We start from the raw sequence: 27,012 nt of genomic DNA on the forward strand, positions 1-27,012 counted from the left end.
TTGTCTGAATTTGAATCGTGTACATAGATCTTAAATAATGCGGCCGCTTAGCAAAGTTATCTGTCTTGAAATAAATATGATATTACGGGCATGAAAAGAAAGAATGTAAACGTAAAAAACTTAAATGATACGGAGTACACGGTATCTAGTTAGTGGTGAAAGGTACGGAATTTAAGATATATAAGGACATATCATAGTCATTAAAAATTCATAGTTATGTATTCATTAATTTAGATATTTTTTAAATGACTATTATTTCTCCTATCTTAAGTTTCGTACTCTTCATCAAATGGATGCTTCATACTTCGCACTGTTATATCACATCTCCATTTTCATTTTTATTGAATCTATCTGTTACCAAAATCTGGCTAGAGCCTGTGGATATATCGAAGTCTCTAGAAATGGAAATATATAATTATATTTTTTCGCGTTTCTGCTGTTTTTTCCGATATAAGATGCTAATAAAAGTGTTGGAGAAAAACAATGCGTCTATGTATCTCACATTATATTAGATCTCTCTTTATTGACGAATAAATATGTCCCATATTACTCTACTAATAAATTTACAGATTACTATCTGCTAGAAAGCATGTAGGTATATAAACATCATTAAATTCTGTATTTTTATATTATACATACATAACAAACGAAAAATATTCTATTTTATTTTATATAATAAACACAAATATCGCTGCTTATTATTGACACATTGAAAAGTATCGTAAAAGGAACGTAAAGAGCTAGTATTAAAAAAAAATACATTTTTTTCTGAAAGCAACCTCATATCGTATCAATGCTACTTTAAATATTATTAGTTATTAGATCGATAATATTCATTCTTTCATTAATTATATTCTTATAATTTGTATGTTTATTTTGTAATTGAATCAATTGTTAATCTCAAACACAATGTAATATTGTGAGTGTTGTTTTTCATTATATATATATATATATACAGGGTGTCATTAATCGAGCGAATCACCTATCATGAGCAGGTAGAGTAGACCGAACTGAGTCGAAAAGTCCTGTACCATTTTGAGATTGCAGAAATAGTTAACGAGATAGAGAGAGAGAGAGATAAATATATATATATATAGGAACAACATAATTTAAAAAATGTCCGATCTCGAATCTTGGACGTGTCCGATAGCAAAAATTGTTCCAAATATTGCAAAATTTACGAGCCTTGTTTATAAGGTTTCGCAAAAGTGCAAAGAATCATCTTTTTTGAAATACAAGTTCAAAGTGAAATTACAGTTCGTTATACTGTAAACTATGATATTTTCTACACATATTGGCATTCTTACTTTGAACTCACGTTAAAAAAGAAATTCAATAGCCTTGCATATGCAAAACTCAACTTTCTCTCTTTCTATTGTAACATTTAACTTTCTTAAAACAAACATTTTTATCATCGTGAATAGGAAAAACGGGCGACAGAATGTGCAAAACATAAAATTTAAATAGACGTTTAATAGTAGCGCGATATTTTTTTGTTAACGCGCATACTAGCAGAATGCTTGCTCATTGCATATGTACAAGTAGCGCGAAAGTAACTCCATTTCAACTGGATACGCAATAACATCGGCCGGAAGAATTTAGATACAATTTCTAATTGTTTTCTTTACGCTATATTCTATTTTATGTTTATACAATGTGGTGTAACTTCGTCGATTGCTGCAAACTACACAATTGTGGATGCAAGGGTTTATCTCCATGAGTGCGCATATTCTCTGAAATATCTTTACTATAGAAGTATATAGTGTATATGTATGCGCGAATGCGTTTCCTTCATATGTATTTGCGTTGTAAAAATCAGTTTTACAAGAATTAATGCACGTGTCAAACAGTTTTTATGCACTAAGAGAACTGAAAAAAGCGAATTTGTTACACACTCATGCGTCTTTATTCGTCGAGACTCAGATAGTCACAGTCAAGGTACAGAATACCTGAATAGATACATGTTACAACAGTCAGATGATCAAATTTAAAGAAGAAGAAAGTAATAATTGTCAATGTCCTTTTTTTGTAATTTTTAGAACATTTCCAGAAAGAAAACGAAATTTCGATATGCAGATGTTCTATATTAATTCCATTAGCCTTTTAATTGCTGCATTTCCTTCTTGATTCGCATGATATGTTAATTCCAAGTATATATATATATTTTTAAAGAAAACAGAAATATTTTTATCTTTAAGAATTTTTGATGTATCGTTTAAATTTATTAATTTACCTTAAAATCGCGAATTGTCACGTTTATTCTTACCTTAAGCTTATATTTATTAATTTAACTGAGCCTCGGCGATACAAGTAAAAATTATACTTTATATAAATAGCAGGAAATTTGTTGATCCGAGTTTCGTTGAATAACGTTACTCAAAATAAAACTGCCTATGCATAAATAATGTCTATAGGTTGCGTCTTTTCTCGGAGTATCTTTTTTATTTTATTTCACTTGAATTTAATCATAAAATAAAATCTCCTGTTTGCACTGAAATATAACAACGCATATAATTCGTCAATGCCTGGAACGTTTCAATAATCATTCAATCAAGTATTATAAATAGTGAATCAAATGGCATTAGATCATAGATATAGTTTAACGTAAGTAACATCTTAATGTTGAATGTTACAATAGCGTAACAGGCAAAGACAAATGTAACAATATAATACACGATTTTGCTATTTTGACTGATATTCCATTTAATACAATTTGTTGAACGTAGAACAAAACAGTTCATTGAACTTCGTATTGAGTCAATATCGACTGATTAAGCGATAACGATTCGAATTTTGTAGTCGACATGTTTTATCTGTAAAGAGACATTATTGCCTTACTAAAGGCAAAGAGTGCCAAATGGTATCAATGTGTTAAAAATAGATTATACATTCGGCTAAATTATGAAATCGGATAGTTGAAAGAAAAATATCACTCATATCTCACTTGAACAAGTACTGCGGCTACTCTGAAGTAGAGGAAGTAGATGACGAAGTAGACGATGTCCGGCTAATTGGCTGTCCTGTTCGGTGCGCTTCATTTGCTGCCCTATATCGCACATAATAATATATTCATAATATTTACGAATGCTATCAATTTAGTAAATAGAAAACAAAGACAAAAACAAGACATAGCACAATAAGACCATCTAAAATTTTTCTGTAATAACTGTTATCTATTTTATTGCATGAAAAATTAAATAATAAAATACAAAGTGTAATAAATATGTTATTATAGGACTTGCCTAAACAAAGCAGCAAAACTAGATCCGGCTAAAGTCGATCCAGCTATATTGGCTCCAGCATCTTGGTTTGCTTCTGCCTGATTTTGATCTCCCAAATTTTGTCTGCAAATGGGACAGGTTCCATGCTAGAAAATGAAAAGAAAAACAGAAAGAAAGGATTATTTTAGTATTGATACACGAGTTGTTAAAAAACTTGGAAATTTTTCAGCTCTTACTAATTCCAGCCAAGGTACAATACATGGTGCGTGATAGACGTGCTGGCAGGGTAATTGTCTAACAGGTTCGGACAGCTTAAAATCTTCCCAACAAACGGAACATTGTAGCTTGCAATCTGCATAAAGAAAAAGGGAAGAAAGGTTGTTGTCAAAAAGTGTAATTTGAAAAAGTAGGACTGTTCTTTCTAGCTGAACTTCTTTGAATTGTTTATCTTTTCTCTTTTTTTTCTCTAACAGAGAGAAAAGAGAAAGAAAGATGAATCGTGTAAGTTTAGCTGAAAAGAATAGAGAGAGAGCTTAGAAACTATTACAATAAAATAAATCAGATGAATAGTTAGAAGTGAAGATACTTCTATGTATGAAAATATAATTGCTTAATATATTATACTTGAAAATATTCTGGTGTTTCTTTTAGATCCTTATCAACCATTTAAATTCTCTGGCATGTATATCGTCGTTCTGCTTCCCAAATGATAAGGATCTTAAAAGATGATAGATGTACATAGATATCGCAAACTACATGTCAATATATATCATTGGATACTAACCAACTTGACTTTGCGTTATAGTAGTAGTAGGTATCTCATCGATCTGATTGCGTGACAAAGGTGGTGGTCCAGTACCATCCATTTGATTCAATAATTGGGTAACAATAGCGTCTAATCCATCACGACCCCAAACATAATCTCCAGGATTTCCCAAGAACAGTCTAACATTGAATCTACATTATTTTGTTTTATTTTAGTAACACTAAAGATTAAATAAAATTGTTTAATGACTTGTACCCCCATGGATGAATGAACTTTTTAAATATTTACTATTGCCATCATTGTTGGAAAAGTATGTTGACAATTAATGACAATTCATGTAGAGTTTTTATAAAAATACATGTACAAGAAAAAAAGCAGGATTAAATATTAAAAATTAATATTTAATTTATTAATTAAAAATTAAATAATTGCGAAAATAAAAAAAATATGTTTCTAGAGAATATGTAATTTCAAAATGTTATAAATATCGATCTATAAATATATATCGCATCTATATTTATAATTACACAGGCTAATATTACAAGTAATTATCATGTAAAACAACTTACACCGATGGCTGTGCATCTTGACCCACAGAGTTGCTTAGACTCGCTGCTCCCGAAAGATTGAAGATAAAATCTTGTATGAAATTCTCTATAGGCACCTGTAGGCTCTCTTGTCTTCTACGATTGCTACTTCATAAAAAAAATAAAACCATTACCTTACAAGAGACATTATATATTTATTGAAACAAATATATAATTTTGCATTTACAAAGGATGCACGAAGAAAAAAAAATCAAATCTACCATTTATCAAATTTAATGTTAAACATTCAAACAGGTAAATCCAATTTACCTAGCGATCTTTGGAAATTGCATTACTATATGTAACATCTATGGCCGCATTCAGCACGATGTTTGTTTTATAACTATTTTAAAGTTTTCTTCGCGCTGATTGGATTATATTTTTAAATCTGGGATAATAGTCCTATCTCAGCAAAGAAAATTTCCAATAGTTGTAAAATAATGGCTGTGTTCAGAGACAGCTTTGCAACTATTGTAAAATTCTTTAATATGATTGATCTTCCCCTTAGTTCCTCACTGGATCTAAATATATAGATCAATTATATTAAAGAATATTACAATTGCAAAATTGCTTTCTTTGCTAAAGTAAACTAACGTAACCATTGCTTTGCGACAGTTTGGTACAGAAAAGATACCTGCTGGTGCGACGTCCATCTTGAGGATTACGGGACCAATTAGACCTCCTTCTGCTCCCGAGCACATAGTTTCTATTGCCTCCACCCGGTTGTTGACTGGTGTTCAACTGTTGATTGGTGTATGTATTCGAGAGACCCATTATCATTTCTATTATATCACGATCACGGTCGGAGCGCTGTGAAGGTTGTAGTAAATATATGCAGAGTTTAAACATTTCTGATGGATAATTTCTCTCTTAACCCTAGTTTAATTAAATTTAAACTTACATTCAAGGTCAAGATATCGATATCCCCATCGCTCAGTTCTTCGCTGTTCATATCCACGCCCGAGCTACCCTCATTGCTGCTGCTCTCCAGCTCTTCGATGAAACCACTTGCACATCGTGGACACGTGTAATTCTAATTGGAAGTGAAATGTCAGGAGAGTCTGAGTTATGCAATGTAAATTGCAAAGTCTGTCTTCGACAGATTGCCTGGGACATATGTACAAGCTTGTATTAGTTAAACACTTGCAAATTTAAGGATGTACAAAATGACTATATCTCAGAAAATCAAAGTCCACATTCGGGACATGTCTTAAAAGACATTTTTCTGACAACTGTCTAAAAGACATTTTATAAGACGTCTTATATCCCGATTTTGGACTTTATAAATGCTTTCCAACAAAAGATACAGATAACAGTGTAATACAGTAAATTTTTACATTCTTATTTTTGTTAAAGTTAAACATGAAATGATCACTGTGTTACAATAAGAGGTTTTTGTTGCAAAGCACCATATATTAAGTATGTTCCATGTGTTGTACAACAGACTTTTTAAGTCTATTGATAGAATTAAAATAACAAAAAGATTCGAAAATCTTTCTGTCCTGTAGCTAATCAACAGACTTAAAAAACTTTATTGTACAATACATGAAATATTAACCTTATTTGGAATCTCTTGCACTTATTAGTGATAAATTTAGTAATAAACTTTTACACTGGATTAGTGTACATTAAAATTTTTTGGATTAGTGTATATTTAAAAGGCTGCTTTATATAAAGTATCTAAATGCAGGGGCATATATTATAATCAACTTCAACAATAAAACAATACATACATATTGTTCAGTAGCATAATTGCATATTTTATTGTTTAAAATGTTTATATGCTTTCATATTAATTTTGCTAATCTTGCAGCAGCTTTTAATATGCACCAATTTAGTAGAATACAAGACCGAATTTGTTGTAATTCTCCATTGCCTATGTGGAATTTGCCTTTTGTCAGTAATCTGGCTCTTTAAACTTCAATGTAAATTTTTGCATTGTTCTATATTATGTAAAAGTCTAAATAAATACTTCCAAAAATTTATAAAAGCTTGTAAAAACTTTAACAAATTTTTAGTTTTTTTTTCAAATTTATCTATTAGAATTCACAATCAAAATATCGACTGTGCCTTCAAGTAGAATACAACTTGGTTGGTCGAAAGTTGTTAGCTGCGTTCAAGAGAGAAAAAGTTAATCGGTTAACTCATGATTCTTTAATATAATTATTTCCTACACTTAGATACAACAAAGAATTAAAAGCAAGAATCAATCATATCAAAGAATCTTTAAGCGCTAATTGATTGATTTACATATGCAATCCATTGTCTTCACGAATAATAACAATAATAATATTAATCACAGTGAGACAGCAATATCTTTGCATACATCAAAAATACTTTAAAAGAATAATAAGGTAAACAAAATAACACACATATGTATGTATATATACACACACACTACTTCTAGAATATAAGGCTATGAGATTATCTTATTCTAAATAAAACAAAAAGTATAACATGGTATAAGAAAGAAGAGCAAATTAGTGCATATATTTGTGCGTTTATTAATTTCGTATAAAGAGCCAGATTAATCAGGCGAGAATTCCAAAATAGTTGAGGTCGTCGATGAACGCCCTTGTATGTCGTAGTTTGACTCAAAACACGCTGTCTCGTGGACGGAGGGGTTCCATCGGGAACAACGATCGCGAGAACGTGCGTAACATGCTCTCGGCGGAGGGGAGGGAGAAGGGAAGGTTTTAGTACAGCACAAACGTGTACAAATGCGATTCGACCGTACCGATTGTTGTTAAAATTTCGAAAAATCGCGAAGCTGCGGGGAAATTAAAGAGCGTTATCGCTGACCTCGCCATTCGACGTGGAAGAGAACTGGGCAAGCTACATTTATTGCGGGGACGAGGGGGGAAAAGAGAAGAGATAGAAATGGGATCTTTTGACATGGGGTGACAGTTAGCCCGGGAATAGACGTACCATCGCGGCGATTCCGCGCCGCACGGTACGAACGAGTGGTCCAGGATGACGAGGAACGTCACGACGCACTTACCGGCAGCAGACGCTCGATTTCGACGCTGCATTTGTGGCAAAAAAACCGAGACATCGGACTTCCATCCACAACGGCCTCCGCCATGTTTTACGTGTCTCTCAATTTTCCATCCCTACTTGCCGTGGTTACGGTTGGCGATTTATTCGGTTATGTTCGACGCGCCTCGGGTCGGCTCGGGCTTCGGTCACAAGTGCAACGAAATCGTTAGATGGCAAAGTATTGAGCGAGCCTAGAGACCTCTATTTACATCCGTACATTAACTAATTTAAAGACTTGTGTCCACGGTGTTGAAACTTGATCTTACATCCAAGAATGTAGTTAATCAACATGTAGTTTTTACGGAAAAATAAGTTGATTGACTACATATTTCTTTGTCCGAGAATTTTGACGAAGTTCTAGCACCGTGAACACTGTTTTAAGAATGCCATGTAAACGTAGTCTATTGATGTATTCTTCTAGATTAAAAATTCTAATCGGATAATCCAAAAGAATTATACCATAATAACAGCGAGCGCTCATTCAATTGTTGAGTTCGCTGAATGCACACTGAAAACAAGTGTGAACATGAAAAGGCACATTTATTTAGAAATATATAAAACATATAGGAAGAGCTATCGGCCCGTATTCAGAACGCGCTAACAACGATGTTTATCGATAAAAGTGCGTTCTGAATACGGGCCATCTATTGAGAGGTTGTCAATAATCGCGTTCAGCAGACTCAACACTCAACTGTTGCGGAAGGGATCTGTGGCGCTCGCTGCTATTGGATGATCTAAAAGAATATACCAATAGTAGCGAATGCTCACGGACCCGCTCCGCAACAGTTGAGTCTGCTGAACGTGACCAATGGGTGCATCCAGGGGTGCGTTCAGAAATTACACTCAGATAACTCTTGGGTGCATTTTTGATATAATATACGTAACGTAAACTATAGCCTAGAGTTACCTAGGCGTAATTTCTGAACGCAGCCCATAAGCACAACTGCTCACGGAGCGCTCAGTGAGCTCTTGTTCTGTTTGGTTTGTATTTTTAGATCTAATGAAATATGTCAATCAGATAAAAAAGCTCACTGAGCGCTCAATGAGCGGTCGTGCTTCTGGATGCACCCAATGGCTGCGTTCAGCAGACACAACAGTTTTAGAACCGTTTTATGATTCGTCTCGCTGATTGGATTATAATTTTAGATCTAAAGGAATAGTCCTATCTCAGCAAAGAATCATAAAACAGTTGTAAAATGAGTTTGTCGTGTTGCTTGCACTTTTTGCACTTAGCATCTTCATTCTCTCTCTCTCTTTCCAATGCCTGATGCAGCCTGCCTCACCTGCCTGATACATGTTTATCCTGTTTTAAGTGCAAACAAACCAAACCTAACCTAACCTGTCATTGTGGAAATCCACTACGAATCCTGTTACAGACAATTCAAATTTTGTAACGCTCTTAGGGAGGCAGGAGCCGTTAATTATTTAATAAAAAGAAATTTTGTAAGCAACAAAAAAACATTTCATATTTTGACGCGATAGTCGTGTAATTAATTAGCTTCAGTGAATGCTTTGTTTGGTGACAAGTTGACACAAATATCATTCTATCTTTCTTGGTATTTAAACAGTATAATGAAGATAGAACGATACTTGTATCGATTTGTATTATCCGAATGGAAAGCACCTAGTATAGTTTTATTTATTAGTTAGAGATTTAATTATGGAGGACCATTGGATAAAAAAACTGAAAACAGAACTTGTAGACATGGATACGTCGATGCTCAAAGAATTGTTACAGTCCAAGATGGAAAATGTAAATGAAATAAACAAATACCAAAATCAACAATTCCATGGTAAATTTTGTTGAGTATGTGGACTAATTTAATTTGGTGGGAAATAAGCTACTGTGTTGCTTTAAAGTCTTTATGGAATTATAAAATACATTGTTTTATATTTCTTTTTGTACTGATTCTTATATATTTTCAGAGGATGAAATTAAGTTAACGGAACTAAAGTCAAACTTGGTAGCTATAAAAGAGACACTGCATATGGAAACTCAAACTCTGGAGGACAAAAATAATAAGTTATCAGTAGAGAAGAATTGTTTAGTGAGTTTAATATACTTTTATTTTTTTCATAAAGAGAAGTCTATGGATAATTCATTATTACAAAATATTCTTTATTAGAAAGAGCTAGAAGAAGAGAACAAAAAACTTTTACAAGAGATCAAACATTTGGAAAGAAAACATACTAATTTGAAGTCTGTTAAACCAAATTTGCAAGATCAGCAATTACTGGAGCAAGGAAGGCATGTAATAGCATTGCATATTAATGCATTCTTTTTTATTGATGTTGTCATAATTTTGTTTGTTTTATAGGAAAAAGATGAAATTGTATAAGGATTTAACAGGAATACAGTGGGATTATGAAGCTATGAAGCATAACATTCAAGGCTGTATCCTTTTTTCCAAATATTTATATATATGAATTTAACTAATATAAAATATATGCCAAGCATGATTCTATATTTTACACTATTTCTTTTGTCAAAAAATAGCAGATAAATGTACCCTTAATTCTTGACACAGATGTCTCAAATAGATGCGACTATATTCACCACTTCTGTTATGAAACACCAGAAAATGACAAAAATTTAACTGATTCACTGTGGCATGAAATATATTTGTCTACAAGCGAAGCTAAAGTCAGAGATTAGAATCTTTCACCAAACTGATATAAATATTATACTTAAATGAAATTGTAATTTTGATATTTAATTACTTTTGAAAACAAATATGTAAAAATATTGATTTAGGGTAAGGAAATAAAATTTTTTATACAATTATTTCGAGGTACATCTTTTTATTTTTTTTTTTTAAGTTATTTTATTATTAAAAACTCTTATTATATAACCACCTTTATGTATAGTTATTAAGTTTTGGACATCAAAAGATTAAACGCACGATTTGTATAATCTATCATGTAATAAACAGAAAGGATAAATAATCCTGCTATTACAATAGTACTTATGATACAGAAAAGTACAAAGCTTAAAATACTCGCACCAATAGCCAATACTGTTGCTGAAAATAATACATGCTTGTTTAGCATCTAGCAGTGGTAACTCTATGATCAAGAATAAGAAATGTAGAGTTCCTTACCTTGAATTATCATAAAACCAATAAATACGAATGTAGTACTGATAATAGCAAATATAATAAATAAAAGGATAGGTGCCAATAATGCTGCTATTGCAATGAAGATAGCCACCTGTAGAAACGGATTATGGGCTAATTGCTCCTTAAATCTGAGGATAAACTTGTGAATGTTAGGATGATGTAAAAACGTTTGGCATTGTTTAGCCTGTTTTTCGTCTAGAATTAAACATGAATCCTTTATTCTCTCTCTTCTTTCAAAACGATAGAATAAATAATGTGACAAAACTAGTAAAGTGTTGCACAAAGTAAATATACTTACAATACATGATTATTGAATCATATATGCTGTCGTTTTGTGTCTGAAATAAAACAATCTATGTTTATTTGTCTTAAATTGGCAAATATATAAGGTAAGATAAAAAAAAGTCATATTAGGCAACATTATAGAATAACATTACTGTATAGAGAATGGACACAATAATATGAACACTTGAGAAATATTCGATCTACTTGTCAGTATTATGAAAGTTATTTTGTAAAAGTATAAACAGTTTTTTTTTTCTTAAAAAGTAATTCGTTACTATTACAAGTTAATTCTGAAAAGTATTTTTGTACTTTTTTTAGTTACTTTTTTGTAATTTTGTATACTTTTGATTTAAATACAAGACTTATTGTACACTTCTAATAATACTAAATTATTTTGTTAATTTTATATATAAAAAATATTTGATCTTATGCAGCTTCATTTATAACAAATTAGTATTACTTAGGTTGAAGAATCTGATGGGATTAATATGAAATTACATTTATTTGTATACTAAAAGACTCTTAGTTTAATTTTTAATTTTTATATAGACATTTAAGAAGAATAATTATTAGAAATAAAGGTGTATTCCAATCCAAAAAATAATCATAGATTATTCACCGAGTATTTCATTTTGATCAGTCAATATATTGAATAAGTTTAAAATATAAAAAGCAATTATAAAAGTAGCTATTAAATTATAGTTACAAAAAATATAACAAAGTTACAGTTATAAATGAGAAAAAAGGAACAACATTATAAATTACAACTTTATTACAAGTAATGAGTTATTTCCCTGCTACTTGTTTTATTAACAAGTTCGTCTTCATATATTCATATTTTGAATATTTTTAAGTATAGTTAGAAATAAAATTTAAGGCTAGACTTAATTGTAACAGTATAGTAGAGAATGGATAAATGTGATAAAAATTCATTTGTAATTCAATCTTTTGGCTTTATGTAGCTGAAGCGAATATATATATTAATTTATATTGTTGAGTACAAAATTTAGTTTTTACTATTTATGTTCTGTGGAGAATAACTATTTCAAAAGTAGAATGTGTATAAATGACAGACTTGTTATTAAAACAAGTGCTAAAAAATAATATATTTTCAAGTGTGTTGACATTACTTTGTCTATCCTTTATACATTTAATTTACCTCTGTCATTTTCGTTAAAATTCTTCAAAGCAATTCTTGAATGCCAAACACTTCATGTATATCATGTGCAAAACTTGCACAATGTAATTCGGAAAAAAATAAATATAGGTATGTAGCTTTTGCACATATATAGTGTTTCCGAAAAGATAGATGTTAATCCAAATCCAGAAGCGATGTCGTTATTAAATCACATCTTATTGCATCGTATACATATGTGCCAGTGTTTCTCTATTTCCTCTCCTTCTTTCTCCTATCAGCGAAAAATGTCGAAGTCCAGGCCAGTCCAGATTTGCGCAAAAGCGATACGCATCAAATCAATACGTCTATTAAGCCGACGACATACGATTCATACGAATATTTTCCTGCTGGATTACTAGAGCTGCGTTCAGAATATCGATTATCCTTGTTTATCATTCGCGAATAACAAGGATAAAACAATACCTGGGTGCATCCGGGACAACGATTCTCTGAACGCAATCTAGCTGGATTTAGAATCTTGCCACCGTATTGGCTGCAGTGCTAACAGCGCCAGTACCGCAACCAATCCGATGGCAAAAATCTGACATAGGCATATATATATATATAACTCTGCAGCGCTCACGTAGTCTATAGGTTTTCATCGAAAGCTTCTGAGATCAAGCTTTCTAAATAATCCAAATTAAAATGAAAACGCGTTACGCGCGGAGGACATGGAGGCGCAGGTTAGCGTGACTGATATACACGGTGGACAGATCAACTGCGAGTTAATAAATGTTAAATATGCGCGTGAAAATTTTCGTGCTCTGACGGGATGTTAACGAGAGCCCAGGCTCTAACACGGATGTTGAAGTCAATAAGCTAAATAAATTCGCAAACAATGCAGTTACAGATTACGCTGGGCAGTCCGTTTGATGACGAGACCGCTTTGTCCTGGTCGAGGTATGATCGGCAAGACTCGACAATTTATAGGCGATCACCAATCTTCTGAACGAAGGAGTCGTTGATCCATTAATTATTTATGACTTTAACTAAACTCCGACTTAATTTAATCAGTGATTACACTATCTGTACTTTCTTTGTTTATGTGTACATAAATAGTTTTTGTTTAATTTATGAGCAAATTAGATTAGAAACGAAGAATTGTAAATTATTAAATGAGTCGAAGTTAGTTCTCATTATTTACTTTAATTAAATTTTAATTAATCATTGATTAACTTGTCAAGCAATGCCTGTATATATTTTAACATATAATTACTTTATAAAAAAATTAATTAGATTGTAGAGACAACTTAATCAGAAAGTTTGTTTTAAACAATTCAAGTACATTAATCAAAATTTGATCAAAATCCTTATTAAGTTAATTTTAATTCACTTAATTAGTAATTAATATAATTATTGAGCAATAGTTGAATTAATTTTATTAATACATAAAGTTACTAAATTTTTAATATTTAATTTCTAGAACAGATTAGACAGGCATAACAAATTATAATTAAAATATGTTTTAAATTGTCAATTAATCACAATTTGGTCAAAATTATCCTTACCATTACTATTACAAGCATTGGCAAGGTTGTATTATAAGAAGTTTCTTTCATTCAGGAAAGAGAGACAGAAATGGTTCCTGTCATTGCTGTGTGGTACATGTCTGATATATGCTACACGTACATCTGTCCCTCTATTGATACCTGTTATTAGTCAAGAGAAGAATTGGTCAAAGTCGGACTCAGGCATAATACTGGCAAGTTTTTTCTGGGGATATACATTGACACAATTAGCTAGTGGTTACATTAGCGACAAAATCGGTGGGCAGAGAGTAATATGGATATCTGCTCTTGGTTGGTCAGCAACAACCTTCCTCATGCCAGAAGTTATACAATTCTTTTCTGGAGACGGGACATCTGTTTTGCTTGTTGCAGTAGTGAGAGTGATAAACGGAGCATTCCAAGGTAATTTTCAAACATTACGTAGTTATACTACAAATAATGGAGGATAATATGATACTTGTTATTTGCAGGAATGCATTTTCCTAGCATGATTAGCTTGATCAGTCAACGCTTGCACAAGGCAGAAAGAGCCTCTTTCTTTAGCTTATTAACATCAGGATCTGCTTTGGGCACTTTACTCACTGGATCTTTAGGCTCATATCTTTTGGAAAATTATAACTGGATCACTGTCTTTCGAGCGTTAGGTACAATGTAGCTTATGTAAATCGATGTCAAATTAATTGAAAACACAGATAAATGATGATAGTTTTTGAGATATGTCATGTAAGAATAATTTCATAGTTGAACGCATCTCTTTGTTAATTTTATTTTCAAACAGAAATGAGATACATTTGTGATGCTCACTAATTTACTTATGTAGGGAGCATGAGTTTGGCATGGACAGCTTTATTAAGCTACCACAGCTTGTCTTTAAAAAAAAAAACAGTTTCTACCAAATCCACCTCTGGCTACAGACTACCTGTGTTTAAACTTCTATCACAACCTCCTTTCTGGTAATTATGATACATGGGCTTTAATATTTTAGAAATATATTTTATATTTATACAAGCTAAAGATACAAAGAGAAATTTTTATAATCAGTTGTTGCAATTAGATTGTACTTTTCTAAAACTATTGATTTATGATGTTTTTGATTTTCGCGTTTTAAATCTCGAATTCTAGAAATAGTAATTCTTAAAATATGGAAAATTCGTGGAATTTAGTAACTTCTTTACTAGATTTTTTTGATACTTTGTTGATTTCGAAAACTTATGATTGCCTAAAAATAATAAAAGTTTAAATTATACATATACTTTAATTTACACAAATGCTTTTAAACATTCAATTGTAAAAATTACACAAATTTATAAACATAAGATTTATAAGATAAATATACCCTGTTTTATAGATCAAATTTTTCATCTATCTTTGTGATTGTTAATTTTTATGATTTTCAGGTCCTGTGTTATTGGACATGCTTGCCAAAATAACTGTTTTTTTGTACTACTTTCGTGGATGCCTACATATTTCCATGATAATTTTCCTGGAGCCAAGGTAATGTTATTATTTAATTTTAATGTTATTATATTTAATTTTTATTTAATTTTATTATTATTGTTATTTAATTTTTATAATTTTAATTAACAGGGCTGGATTGTAAACATGGTGCCATGGCTATCGATATTACCTTGTACATTCTTGGGGAAAGCTTTGTCAGAGATAATTAGAACTAATTTTTCTGTTACTGTAACACGCAAAACAATTCAAACGATTTGTTTTGTCATTCAAATTGGAAGTCTGATATTTTTGAGTAAGTTTGACACTTAGTTATCAAGATTTGTGCAATAAAAGTTTGGAAAAACTTGTTAAAAGTTAACATTTTTAGATTATTTAAATATCCATAACAAGTCCTTTTTTTAATAAAGTAATTATATTTAATGTTTAGCCTTTGCTTCAATATTAAATTATTTGACACATTTTAATGCAAACTAAAGAATTATTCTTTAAAAAAACATATTGTAATGGACATTTAAGTAACCCAAACAAATTTTTATATAAAAGTTATGTATTTCACGGATTATCTCTGTATCTATACCTATTTTTGAAAAACCCATATTTTGTGAACATTGCAGTTCATTTCATCAGTGAAAGAAGAATGTTATTATTTAATTTTTATTCACACAATAATATTGCTTAGTAAGTCTATGAAAAGTATATGAAAACATATAAAAAGGAAATGATATAAGAAGTATTCTATAATAAAGATAGTAAATAATATCTCATATTCACAGCTAAGGAAAAGCTAAATAATAATTAAGTAATTTGTAGTAATAACTTGTGTAAGTAATTGAAAATAACAGTAATTTTTTGTTACTATATTATGTTGAATAAATTTTAATTAACAGGACTGAATTGTAAACATGGTGCCATGGCTTTCGTTATTACCTTGTACATCTGATATAGATACAGTATAATCCACAAAATATATAGCTTCTATTTAAAATTTAGCTTCTTATTTAGTACTCATGGAAGTCTTAAAAGTAATATCAATTTTTATAAGTATTTCCAAATTTTTGGCCTGAAGTTAAATGTATATTACACGCGTATAATTTATATTATGCACATATTCCCTATAGCAAAAGTGGAATATTTTGAAACTGCCATACTTTGTCTCGCGTTGATTATCGGTGGCTCAGGTTTCCACAATAACGCTATTGCTGTTAATCCTTCGGATCTTGCACCAAAACATTCCGGCAGCGTATTCGGTCTGATGAATACTGTTGGCGCGGTACCTGGTAAGTAATTGATGGAAACAGTTGCATGAACAGCTAATATATTTTCTTTTTTTCAGGTTTTCTTGGTGTATATTTTTCTGGACACATTCTACATATGACACATAGTTGGTCCGCTGTCTTTTTACTTATAGCTGTTATTGATGTAGTAGGATGTATAATGTTTTTATTGTTTGGCTCCGGCGAAGCAATCATATAAGTTGTAAAATAAAAATAAATTTCTGTTAAATAAATTTTAAAAATAAATGTGTATTGAACAAATTTGAAGAACAAATTTTTATCAAATTATTCTGAAAATCGTTCACAAAAAATTAGATCTCGCGTGTGTCATGTTCAAAGAATGGACATACGTCAATCGATAGAAAATATTAGATTTATTAATGTTGCTTGCATTTTTTGCATTTATTTTCACTTCTAGCTCTATGTAGTTTTATTTTAATTCCTGTTCGATCTAATTTTTTATTCTAATTTTGCTGCGGCCTTTACCCCGGATCTACATAAAGTTTCAAGCCTTTAAAACAGGGAGCACAGACTTTTGCATAACGCATAAAGCATGTGCATAAGGAATTTCATTGGTCCATTTTCTTATGCATGAGTCAATGGACCAATCAAATTCTTTATGTATGTGTATTATGCGTTATGCAAAAGTCTGTGCTCCCCGCTTAAGCGTCAAGCGTCAACATGAAATTGTACCTTTATGCGTTATGCAAAAGTCTGTGCTCCCCGCTTTACGCTATTCCGCTGCATGGGTTTGCACCACAGTATATACTGTGTTTGCACCCTCAGATTTGCGTTGCCGAACGCAGCTAGTGCTAGAGGAACCATTAACCAAGAAGAAGAAAAGAGACAAAAATTCATAGAATTTTAGCTTTTGTCACATCGATCGATTTTTTATTTCTTCATAAGTGAGTATAATATTATATTTTTTATTATATTTTCCAATTAATTTATTGATCTAAAATGTCAGTAGTGCGTTAAAAATGGAGAGATGTATTGTCTATGAATTTGTTATACAGATTTACAGCAGTATTAAAATAACTTAAGTATTTAGATCTGTTTTTATTAATAATTACAAAACATTTTCGTAACATCTTTTGGATAATTTCAAGATGTTCATATGTGTTCTTTGAGATATTATTTAACTACAAAATTAATAGTTATAAATTATGCTGATAACAGAAATGTCACTTAACATACGTGGGGATTACAATGGAAAAGAAGACGAAGAAATAGATTCGCAAACGAGTCAATGGTACGGAGTACGAGAAGCTACATTGTTTCTCGTCGATTGTACAGAGAAAATGTTTATGCTTTCATCGGATATTGGCGACAAAAATATCACTTACATTGAAAAGTTTTTTAAGGTTAGTTATAATATTGCATACTAGTTTGAAACTTGTTTTTTTTTAAATAAACTTCTTGCACAGTACATTTTTCCTCTTTTTCTTTTCACATTGGAAAGAAAAAAAGAAAAGCTAAATATGTACAAAGAGTTCAACTAAGAAAGGACCTTCTTAGTTAAAGAGTTACATATAACTGATTGTCATTCATTATTCTTTCAGCTATACAAACAAATTCTTCGGCAAAAGCTAGCATGGAGTATGCAAGATTGGATGGGCATGGTACTATTTGGTACTGAAAAGAGTGACACAAATTTACCATGGACAAATATTCAGACTCTGCAAGAACTCAGAGTTGTTACTTTGGATGATTTACAACAGATCAGAAAACTAAGCAAGTATAATTATAATTGATGCCGAACATTCCCCAAAAATATGAGCTACAACTTTCATTTATTGGTTTTTTCTGATCTTTACAGCTAAAAGCAAGATGAAGGGTTACGAGAGTATGAAATTAAAAAATGATGTTCTTCTTCTTGATGCGTTGACATATATTACAGATATCTTCTTGAAAATAAAAACAGTCCTCACTAAACGTAGGATAGTTTTGATTACTTGTTATGACCCTGACTATCCGGACGACGAAAAACATCGCATCAGAGCAAAAGCAAAGTCTTTGAAGGAGTTGGGCATTAATCTGCATGTGATTGATATGAGAAATAATTGGCCACTCAATGATTTCTATAAAGATTTAGAAATGCTGTCAAGTAAGATAGATACAGGTATTTACAGAAGAACATCGCTTGTGGATTTGGTACAACAGATTAAAGCGCCGTCCAAAAATATCGCACGTATATCCTTCCAGATATCTGATGGTGTGGAAATTGATATAGTGGTGCGTACTCTGGGCAGGTAGGTCTCCGTGTGAGAATAATATTAAATTTTGTAACATTATTATCGTTAAATTTTGTACACTTAAAAACGCAAGTATCATTTTATAGAAAACGTCGCTGCTTGCAAACGAAGCCACTAAGTAAAGCGACCAATCAAGTTTTGTCGAGATCAACCTATTTCAAGGGTATCAATTTTCTCAATAACGAGTACAATGAGGTGTACATCTCTCGCTTAACGTAAAAGTTTGCTTAATCTTAATCGGTTATATTCGTGAGCCCAATGAACAAATTCACCTATGTTATGAAAAATTGTTTATAAGAAATATACAATTTTATATAATTTTAAGTTCCATAATTTTATTCCTAAGTTACATAATTTTAATCTTCAAAATATGAAAAAAAACTTAATTACTTTGAGTAAAAATATATTAATTTAAAGACTCTGGACACATGTATGAGTTCCGGTTAAGATTAAACTACACGCAAAATATCTTTATTTCTTATATTCGATTTGTTTAATCTATTATAGGAAAACGATGATGAATCTGAGGAATCTGAATTACCTTATATGATACCAGACGAAGTTAACTTGGAAACTAAGGACTTAATCGGTAACAAGAAGCTGCGTTTCACGCAAAAGGAGCTTTTGCGGATAAAGCATTTATATCCACCAGCTATCAAGATAATCGGTGTAAGACCTATGCCTAGTGACTTTTTCAGATACCATGTTAAACGGAAGTATTTTGTTAGAGCGGATTATGGTAGCACTCGTAAAGGTAATACATATATAATGCACAATAGAAAAATTAATGCGCGAAATTTAATTAATTTATTGTGTATCAATAAAATTATACATACGTGAAACGTGATAATACTCGATTTATGATAAAGCAACGTCTAGTTACTATATAATGGCTAATCTCTATACAATATACTCTTTGCTTCCTCTTTTTGTTTTTATTTCTTGCTGTTTTCTTTTTACGATTATTTTATTGATAATAATGTTTCTTCCGAAGTTTATCAACTTTTATATCGAATGAAAGAAAATGAAGAAATATACATATAGAGAATAAAAAGTACAAAGGCAAGAGGTAAAAAGTAAGAAACCGGAAGTAAAGAATAAATCAGCTTCAAAAATAATGTTAAATGTGATAATTTTCTTCTTACAGACAATCTATTGTTCTTCAGCGCTTTATTAAATAAATGCGGGGCTAAAAATAAAATGATAGTGTGCGCGTTCACAATGCGGATGAATACACAAACTAATCTTTGCTACATGATTCCAAATACTGAATTAGGCGGCTTTTATCTATCGAAAGTCGCATTTCAAGGTATGTTTACATTTCACATAATTACACTATCAGAGAAAAACTCAAGAAATTCTTTACTTGATGAACTTAATTTTATATTAGGGAACATAGGAGACAAGAGCGAAGCGTTGCTACATTATGACATGCAGAAGTCTGTAACTGACGAGGAAGTTTTGCTGTGGAAAGAAACAATCGACAGACTTAATATGGACTACCATCCATATAATTACAGATCTTACAAATTGGAGTGTCAGATACAAATGGTGGAGAAGTTAGCTCTGGATAAAGAACCTGGCCCTCCACCGATTGATTCCATCGAGAAATCATGTAAGCAATATGTATCGAGATATAAAAAAAGACATTTCAAGCTAAGAGTTTGGAAACACTTTTTAAAATATTTATATAATAATAATTTGATATATAGGATTACTTATTCAAATATATCCATAACATTGTTTTTTAACAATAATTCTTTGGAAAAGTATTTTAACAATTGTAATAGTTATATCTAAAAAAATTATGAGAAAATATATTGTTATGGATATTTAAGTAAACAATGTCAATTTAAAAAATTGAAAAGAAAAGTGTTCCCAAACTTTTGACCTGTAGTATACAGAGAGTTAAAGATACTTACTACTTGGACAGAAAAAATAAATTTATATCAAATTATAGATTAATGGCTTTTTCAGATTTAATGGCCAAAAAGAAAGTAAGTGATTTAATACCTGAATTTTATAATATGTATCCTGATATGATCAATGTTGGTCCAACAAAAGCAAAAAGGGCTAGAAAAAATTAGGAACATAATTATTAAAATGTGTGTGATTATGTATGTGGAACATTATATTGTACGATAAAAATATTTTTAATAATAAATGGAAATTGCATTTTGTTTCCTAAAAGTCACTTGTATTTTAAAGACTTTAACAAAAATAGGTAGTATCTTACTACATAAAAGATAGAAATACTGTTTGTTTTAAAATACTATATTTTATTTCACAAAAATATGCACTTATACATGTATATACCTGTGAAATTGTATATGAAAATCTTGTTTTATAATATTTCAATTTTGTTATATAATTTTATTGCTGTCAGTCTTGAACTTAGATATAGGCATTAGAAACTGTATAACACCATAAAAAAGTTATATAATAAGAACTGTCAGTTTTATTTGACAATATATAACATTGTTATTCTTTTAATACATTTTATTAGAACAATGCTAGTATTATGAATATAGGAAGATAAACTTATTCTTAGCACCAAGATATTCTGACAATTTAAATGCATATGAATGTTTAACAATATCTCCATTTATACATGTATATCAAAATATAGTGTTTTACTATGTTGTATTTAAAATATATCTGTTACAGTTACAGTCATTTTGATTAGACCGTAAAAGGATAATGTAAATTTCTGTTTAACTCACACAAAATTGTTTAACTATGTTTTGAAAAATCTTATAGATTTTATGCAAAATATGTATTTCTAACGGTAAATGTTTAGGTATAAAATTCAAATTTTTGTACACTTTCAACAATCTCATATAAATATATATCATAAAATAATTTAAATAGAAAATTGCTTAAACCATACAATCTCGAATACTTATTGTTCTAACGAACTAATGCGCAATTACAAAGATGCAAAAGTGATATTATCGTTAGTCTCTCCTGTGTCATTCTTCCTCATTTCAAGCATGTTGGTTTAAAGTATGATACAGGTGCTTTTCTCACGAAAGGGATTAGACTTCTGCGATGAGAAGCCCACCAACAGGCAATCCTCCTGCTCATGCTCGGTGATGTACTTCATGATATCTTCGACGGCTTTGCTCACCGTGATCCGCTTCAAGGCTGCTTCGCGACGCAGCTGCTCCGTCACTTGGCGTTGCTGTTGCAAATTCGTCATCACCATGTCCATAACAGCTATATGCGTGAGAGATAAATCAGAAAGTGTCAAACTAGAATTCTCACAAAAAACGAGAAAACGGAAGAACATGTAAAAGGAGAAATATACCACGAATTTAAAGCTAACCTGAACCTCGTACGATGCTCGAATCCCGTTCTTACAGATCGCAAAGAACTCTCGACAACTCGAATCCGATTTCTTTTTTCACTGTGAAAAGTAATCCGTAGATTCACTTTATTCACGCTCTCGCGATCCGGCTTTAATCTCCTCACAGTTTATGATTTATCCTTCCTGTACAACTACCAATTGATGCCTATCCCTTAACGTATATTCACATGTGTAACAAATAAGGCCCGATCTCACCAACCCGATTAGCCTAATCGGCCGATTAAATGTCAACCGTGATTGGTCAATTTTGCTAAACAGCAAATGCGATTGGTTAGTTCCAATATAACAATCGATAACATATCGATTGATCAAGTTAATCGGAGTTGGTGAGCAGTTGCGGGATTCTCTAAACGTTTTTTCGATAATTGTTGTTATCGTTAACTAGCGACAACCAATGAGAGCCGCGCTTTTTTTAGAATTGTCCTGCCATTGGCTGTCGCTAGTTAACGATAGCAACAATCATCGATAAAACGTTTAGAGAATCCCGCAACAGGATCTAAAATTATTAAATCTTTGCTTTAATGTATCGCTTCCTTAAAAATGTCATAATTCGAAAAAATTAGTATTTAAAAAATCATCAAAATCGTTACAGTTTACAGTTAAAGAGGGCTTATGTTTGTAAGATATAAATATTAATTTCAACTTATCAAGAATTAATAATTGAGAGTTGTAATCCAACTTTGAATTAATTTTTAAATGATTGAAATAAGCGTAATAGTGATTTCGTAATGATGTGAATTGTATAAGGATCATATTAACTTTATTTCACGCATAGTGTATTCATTTTGAGCGTTATTATTAAGATATTTTTTTATGAAGACAAATACATAACAAAATAGAAAAATAGAACAATCCTCGAGAAAGTCGAACTTCCTCTTTTTTATAAACAGCCAATCACGAAACGTACCATTTTTGATCGGTTAATTTATAAAGTTCTTTTTTCCGATTGGTCCATCAAACGATTCGAAACATTTTGTAGCGAAACTTTGACCACTGCGGCCTTAAACGCAGTATATTTTATCTCTTTCCAATTCTAGAATCGGAGTAAGTAGAATCTCGGTTAAGGATTAACCGTGAGTGGTGGAATTGGGCCTAATGCCCGTTTCCATCAATGTAAATTAACTTTAATCTCGGTTTAACTTACTGTTCATCTCTTTTTTTAATTTTTAAAATTAGAAAAAGACGAAGAGCAAATCGAACCGAGATTAAAGTTAATCTGTATTAGTGAAAATGGGCATTAGAGGAGAAGTCGGAGAAGTTCGCAGACTCGAATATGCGCTGTGCCCCGAGGGGCCCCAGGCCGCCCGTAAGCGCCCGTGATCCCCGGACGCGTCGCACGTCATTGCGCGAATTCGGCCAATCGGGATCGCTCGCCGCTCGCGATTGCGCAGCGAGCCGTGGCGCGCATCGCGCCCGCGCAGCACGGCGCTCGCGGCCGTGCGAAACTCCACATGAGCCTGTTGCCAGTTATTGATCCTGGCGCGATTAAACAACACCGCATTGCTGTCAAGTAACGAAAACACACTGCTTCGCCACGTCTCGGCCTGCGCTCGGTGTTCCCAGCGTACGGCGTAAAAGCGTCGGGAAAGGCCGTGTGGATCGACCGACGGTTATCGTTCCTCCCAGAGTGTCTTGACGATCACCATCGTATCCCCGGAGTAAACCGCTGGTGCGCGACGCGAGAGAAGCGGACGACGCACGATCGCGGCACCCCGTCTGTGGCGCGGCGCGACGCGGCGCGGTGCGGCGCGGCTCCACTGACACGTCTGCTGACACGTACTGTCAAAATGTAGAGAGGCTCGACATCGACAGCGACGGCAGGGTTTTCAACGTCGAGAAGTTGATCGCGTCCACGAAGGAGAGAAAACATGTCACTGGATTTCCGCGAATGAACCCGGATCAAAGAAAGAGAAAGAGAGAGAGGAGCCACGACGAGCCAGATCTTCAAATTCCTGGCCGTGATCTCGTAGACGGACGTCGGCGGTTGCACATGTGATCCTCTCTGAGTAGCCGACCCTATTTGGCAGACGCGATGAAGAAGTTCACGATCAAGGGTGTACTCGACGGGTTCCGGTCGTCGGTCCCGCAGCCCACCAAGCCTGACCAGGAGATCATCGAGAATCTCAAGCCGGAGCACTTTCAAGTTAAGAAGGTCAGTACGAGAAGGTTCATCCTGGCATCCCTCCATCTCTCCCAGCCCCACTTCATCCCCTTTCCCCGTTCGCCCTAATTAAAGTGGACCTGTCGATAACATGCCGTCCTATAGGTGTATTTTTCACAGACCTTCGCCAATGCCTGGAAAACTTTCAGAGAGATCCGACGACGTATGAATCTGCCGTAAATTTCCAACTATCGCGCGAAATGAGATCTACTGCGGGGTTTTTTCCTCCCCCGCGGTGTTTAACGATTGACTGAACGACGCAAGTCGCGCAATTAGAAATTTTATGGGGTCAGTCGTAACTCGTAATGTAAGGGAAAGTATATGCTACCGGCGGGCGAAGTAGATAGCGACTGTTTGTCAGAGAGAGACACAAATGACATGGTGCAACATAGAGTTATCATATCTGAATCACAAGAAGAGAGGGTACATACGTATGATAAGACGAGAAAAAGATAATAATCCGAGAACGGAAGAAGGGAGTATAATTTTATGCATTAAATATGAGTATTTAATAAAGTAAAATTTCTAAAACATATAATATTTTTTACTAATAATTTGTATTAATATAATTTTATAAATGTAAAGTTTTAATTAATCAAATTTTACAATCTTAAAGAGAGTACATGTCATTGTCGAACAAGAATGGCTGATGATCTTAAATATAGTGAATTATATAATTACATCCTGTTGTTTATCAATATTAAACAAGGATGAATTTACTGCATGGAAAAGATAGTTTTGCTCAAGTATCTAAAAATTTAGCTGGACACAAATCTAAAAATAATTCAATTAAACCAAAATAATTATGTAGAATACTCAAATTGGTTGCTAGAATGTACAAACTTTTTGCAGTATTGCTCATCATGCCTTAGATTTATGTATACATAATTATATTTTGATGATTCAACAAAATTATTTTCACACTGAAAAAACATCTGATTGAAAATAGACAACTATAGAAAATTTTGATTGTATCAATTCGAATTCCAATTATCTCAACTAGAATTTAGTAGTTTTAACCAGACAATTCTGATTTGTCCATTTTCAATCAGAATTCCCCAATTAATCCAACCAGACATTTTTCTCAGCGTAACTTAATATCTACCTAAATTTTTAAATACTTTAACAAAAGCATTCTTTCCATGCATGTCATTTCAAATGACTCATTTGTGTCTCTTGCTTGGAAAGTACCTGCGACATTAATTATAATGGAACACGTAAAACCCGTTCGTTACATTATATAATGGACAAGGAAGGAAAGGAGGAAGAAGCGAGATAATTAGATCCAAAGTGGATTCAACGATTGGAGGGATTCAGTCTCATTCGCGTTTTATTCGTCATTTATCTTAAGTGCACCGCTCGGAGGATCGTTCGGATAAAAGCCTGTTCTCCTTGAGACCATCATCTCGTCCCGGCTCTCGAGCTTTCTGCTCTTTGCTTTGTGTAAACAACCCCGGTGTGCCAGTAAATGCGCCGAGTCAATATCAAAAGCTTACGTAATCTGAACTCGTTGGCATTCATATCGCTGAATAAATTCATATCAATTGCATCGCGCTATCCGTTAACTCTATCGAGTACTCCATTTTTTTGCGAGTACACCCATGATCTAGTAATCTATTGATTCCTAGATCTAGTGAGGCAAGTTCACAAACGGTGCCTACTCATCGTCAGTAAACACCAGCGGATCGTGGCATAACATCAATGTTATCATTTCACACGCAATATAACCGATTCAAGTTCACAATGCTCGTGAGCATCATTTGCCCTTGTTTAACGTTTCATAAACAAGGCTGAAATGATTCTTAAGGGATGTAAGCGTGAATTGGACCGCGACCTAAATGTAATATAACACATGTTGTACATAACAGTTATATCCCATACAAAATAAAAGCAACATTACTGTAACATTTGCAATATTGCTGGAATGATTTGTGTTGGATGGAATTGTTAAACGTGAAATTGTAACATTGATGTTACGCGTGTGTTAGTTGGTGTCTACTGGGTATTTTGTTCTATTACAAAAATGATATATGTGAAAGTCACGTATCGGGTATTGTAAAACAAACACGTAATATGACTTTGACATACATAATTCTTGTAGGAGAACAAAGTAAGTACCTTTTGAACTTGCTTCACTAGATCTAGAAGAGATATCGAGTCCTCGTCTACAAGTGCATGTATTCTGTGAAGAAAGAGAAGGCTGAACACGGAAATAACGATTTTTTTGAAATATTTAAAAATTTAGCTCTGACAAAATTACTTTGGATCTATACGATAGATACGGATTTGAAAATATTTTCGTTGGTCCATAAAAATAATTATATAGGAAATTCGAGCGTAATGAAAAAAATTTCTATTTTGGAAGATTCTAACAGTCAGCTTGAGAGCGTCCCATATACATTTATTCTGATGAGTCAAACAAAATTGTTTTCAGATCTGTATCTAGTTTAAATTAGATACTTCAGTAAAACCATTTTTCCCTGAAGAAAATAAATGTATATCTCAATTTTGTAATTTCCCGTTCTGGGTAGAACACAGAGTCATAAAGTGAAATTATAAGTGACAAATAGGTCATGATGACGTTCTGCGATATCATTATAACTTCTGTATTCTACCTGGAGTCCTTGGTTCTTTAGAAGAGGGATCCCTCTAAGCGAGAGTCCGATTCGTGCCACATGCTCGCGTCCGTGTCCAGTTTCTACGTTAAATAATTCTGAAATAGTGCCTCGGGATTAAATACACTCGCGAGACACGCGAACGCGAGCTGAGCAAGGCGGATTCGTGAAGCTCGT

At 32.6% G+C, this 27,012-nt stretch overlaps 7 protein-coding genes across 11 annotated transcripts in view; 4 read left to right on the plus strand and 3 right to left on the minus strand.

Moving 5' to 3' along the window:
* Positions 1-2,791: 2,791 nt before the first annotated feature.
* Positions 2,792-7,742, minus strand: Iru (E3 ubiquitin-protein ligase Iruka). Of its 4 annotated transcripts, XM_018543066.1 has the most exons (9): positions 7,576-7,742; positions 5,476-5,607; positions 5,209-5,384; positions 4,557-4,682; positions 4,006-4,178; positions 3,458-3,573; positions 3,243-3,367; positions 2,945-3,046; positions 2,792-2,813 (listed from the first exon to the last, which is right to left on the minus strand). In XM_018543066.1, exons 1-8 carry the CDS (start codon positions 7,657-7,659, stop codon positions 2,962-2,964), a joined length of 1,017 nt encoding a protein of 338 aa, XP_018398568.1. In that variant the 5' UTR covers positions 7,660-7,742; the 3' UTR covers positions 2,792-2,813; positions 2,945-2,961. The 4 variants fall into 4 exon arrangements, with proteins under 4 accessions (XP_018398568.1, XP_018398569.1, XP_018398571.1 ...); XM_018543067.1 differs by lacking the exon at positions 2,792-2,813 and having other exon boundaries at positions 2,896-3,046; positions 4,557-4,679; XM_018543069.1 differs by lacking the exon at positions 2,792-2,813 and having other exon boundaries at positions 2,896-3,046; positions 4,006-4,166.
* Positions 7,743-8,967: 1,225 nt separating this feature from the next.
* On the plus strand, positions 8,968-10,278 carry LOC108776479 (uncharacterized). Of its 2 annotated transcripts, none has more exons than XM_018543097.1 (6): positions 8,968-9,056; positions 9,260-9,406; positions 9,540-9,661; positions 9,740-9,861; positions 9,932-10,008; positions 10,142-10,278. In XM_018543097.1, exons 2-6 carry the CDS (start codon positions 9,274-9,276, stop codon positions 10,267-10,269), a joined length of 582 nt encoding a protein of 193 aa, XP_018398599.1. In that variant the 5' UTR covers positions 8,968-9,056; positions 9,260-9,273; the 3' UTR covers positions 10,270-10,278. The 2 variants fall into 2 exon arrangements, with proteins under 2 accessions (XP_018398599.1, XP_018398600.1); XM_018543098.1 differs by having other exon boundaries at positions 8,969-9,056; positions 9,317-9,406.
* A 206-nt stretch (positions 10,279-10,484) lies between these two features.
* LOC108776387 (uncharacterized) lies at positions 10,485-12,614 on the minus strand. Its single transcript, XM_018542986.1, has 4 exons — positions 12,177-12,614; positions 11,031-11,070; positions 10,715-10,927; positions 10,485-10,636 (listed from the first exon to the last, which is right to left on the minus strand). The coding sequence occupies exons 1-4, from the start codon at positions 12,183-12,185 to the stop codon at positions 10,485-10,487; spliced, it is 414 nt and encodes a 137-aa protein (XP_018398488.1). The 5' UTR covers positions 12,186-12,614.
* A 154-nt stretch (positions 12,615-12,768) lies between these two features.
* MFS18 (major facilitator superfamily transporter 18) lies at positions 12,769-16,633 on the plus strand. The gene is made up of 8 exons (XM_018543054.1): positions 12,769-13,094; positions 13,758-14,104; positions 14,173-14,346; positions 14,523-14,655; positions 15,100-15,196; positions 15,290-15,452; positions 16,279-16,437; positions 16,494-16,633. Exons 1-8 carry the CDS (start codon positions 13,033-13,035, stop codon positions 16,631-16,633), a joined length of 1,275 nt encoding a protein of 424 aa, XP_018398556.1. The 5' UTR covers positions 12,769-13,032.
* Positions 16,634-17,237: 604 nt separating this feature from the next.
* LOC108776454 (ATP-dependent DNA helicase 2 subunit 1) lies at positions 17,238-20,823 on the plus strand. Its single transcript, XM_018543070.1, has 9 exons — positions 17,238-17,339; positions 17,614-17,798; positions 17,997-18,168; positions 18,254-18,686; positions 18,776-18,884; positions 19,197-19,443; positions 19,837-19,998; positions 20,080-20,304; positions 20,667-20,823. Exons 2-9 carry the CDS (start codon positions 17,616-17,618, stop codon positions 20,774-20,776), a joined length of 1,641 nt encoding a protein of 546 aa, XP_018398572.1. The 5' UTR covers positions 17,238-17,339; positions 17,614-17,615; the 3' UTR covers positions 20,777-20,823.
* Positions 20,824-21,601: 778 nt separating this feature from the next.
* Positions 21,602-22,234, minus strand: Ggamma1 (guanine nucleotide-binding protein subunit gamma-1). Its single transcript, XM_018543082.1, has 2 exons — positions 22,018-22,234; positions 21,602-21,908 (listed from the first exon to the last, which is right to left on the minus strand). The coding sequence occupies exon 2, from the start codon at positions 21,901-21,903 to the stop codon at positions 21,691-21,693; it is 213 nt and encodes a 70-aa protein (XP_018398584.1). The 5' UTR covers positions 21,904-21,908; positions 22,018-22,234; the 3' UTR covers positions 21,602-21,690.
* Positions 22,235-23,701: 1,467 nt separating this feature from the next.
* Tomosyn (syntaxin-binding protein tomosyn) overlaps positions 23,702-27,012 on the plus strand; it is a 40,600-nt gene continuing 37,289 nt past the window's right edge. Inside the window, 1 exon segment of the mRNA XM_018543167.1 lies at positions 23,702-24,211. Within this exon segment, the coding sequence (XP_018398669.1) occupies positions 24,092-24,211 (120 nt within the window). The 5' untranslated portion in view covers positions 23,702-24,091.

The sequence above is a fragment of the Cyphomyrmex costatus genome, unplaced genomic scaffold, assembly GCF_001594065.2.
Source record: "Cyphomyrmex costatus isolate MS0001 unplaced genomic scaffold, Ccosl1.0 scaffold36, whole genome shotgun sequence".
Classification (NCBI taxonomy): domain Eukaryota; kingdom Metazoa; phylum Arthropoda; class Insecta; order Hymenoptera; family Formicidae; genus Cyphomyrmex; species Cyphomyrmex costatus.

Bases quoted from the DNA above. Each gene is read 5' to 3' on its own strand.
- Iru (XM_018543066.1), bottom strand. From the start codon at position 7,659: ATGGCGGAGGCCGTTGTGGATGGAAGTCCGATGTCTCGGTTTTTTTGC. The intron at 5,608-7,575 runs GTAAGTGCGTCG...ACTTCCAATTAG, and splicing joins AAATCGAGCGTCTGCTGCCG to AATTACACGTGTCCACGATG. The intron at 3,047-3,242 runs GCAAGTCCTATA...TGTGCGATATAG, and splicing joins AGTTTTGCTGCTTTGTTTAG to GGCAGCAAATGAAGCGCACC.
- LOC108776479 (XM_018543097.1), top strand. From the start codon at position 9,274: ATGGAGGACCATTGGATAAAAAAACTGAAAACAGAACTTGTAGACATG. The intron at 9,407-9,539 runs GTAAATTTTGTT...ATATATTTTCAG, and splicing joins CCAAAATCAACAATTCCATG to AGGATGAAATTAAGTTAACG. The intron at 10,009-10,141 runs GTATCCTTTTTT...TTCTTGACACAG, and splicing joins GAAGCATAACATTCAAGGCT to ATGTCTCAAATAGATGCGAC.
- LOC108776387 (XM_018542986.1), bottom strand. The intron at 10,928-11,030 runs GTAAGTATATTT...GTTTAATTCTAG, and splicing joins TGATTCAATAATCATGTATT to ACGAAAAACAGGCTAAACAA. The intron at 10,637-10,714 runs GTAAGGAACTCT...TATTATTTTCAG, and splicing joins TGGTTTTATGATAATTCAAG to CAACAGTATTGGCTATTGGT.
- MFS18 (XM_018543054.1), top strand. From the start codon at position 13,033: ATGCAGTTACAGATTACGCTGGGCAGTCCGTTTGATGACGAGACCGCT. The intron at 15,197-15,289 runs GTAATGTTATTA...TTTAATTAACAG, and splicing joins ATAATTTTCCTGGAGCCAAG to GGCTGGATTGTAAACATGGT. The intron at 15,453-16,278 runs GTAAGTTTGACA...TATTCCCTATAG, and splicing joins TGGAAGTCTGATATTTTTGA to CAAAAGTGGAATATTTTGAA.
- LOC108776454 (XM_018543070.1), top strand. From the start codon at position 17,616: ATGTCACTTAACATACGTGGGGATTACAATGGAAAAGAAGACGAAGAA. The intron at 18,687-18,775 runs GTAGGTCTCCGT...ATCATTTTATAG, and splicing joins GTGGTGCGTACTCTGGGCAG to AAAACGTCGCTGCTTGCAAA. The intron at 20,305-20,666 runs GTAAGCAATATG...TGGCTTTTTCAG, and splicing joins TGATTCCATCGAGAAATCAT to ATTTAATGGCCAAAAAGAAA.
- Ggamma1 (XM_018543082.1), bottom strand. From the start codon at position 21,903: ATGGACATGGTGATGACGAATTTGCAACAGCAACGCCAAGTGACGGAG.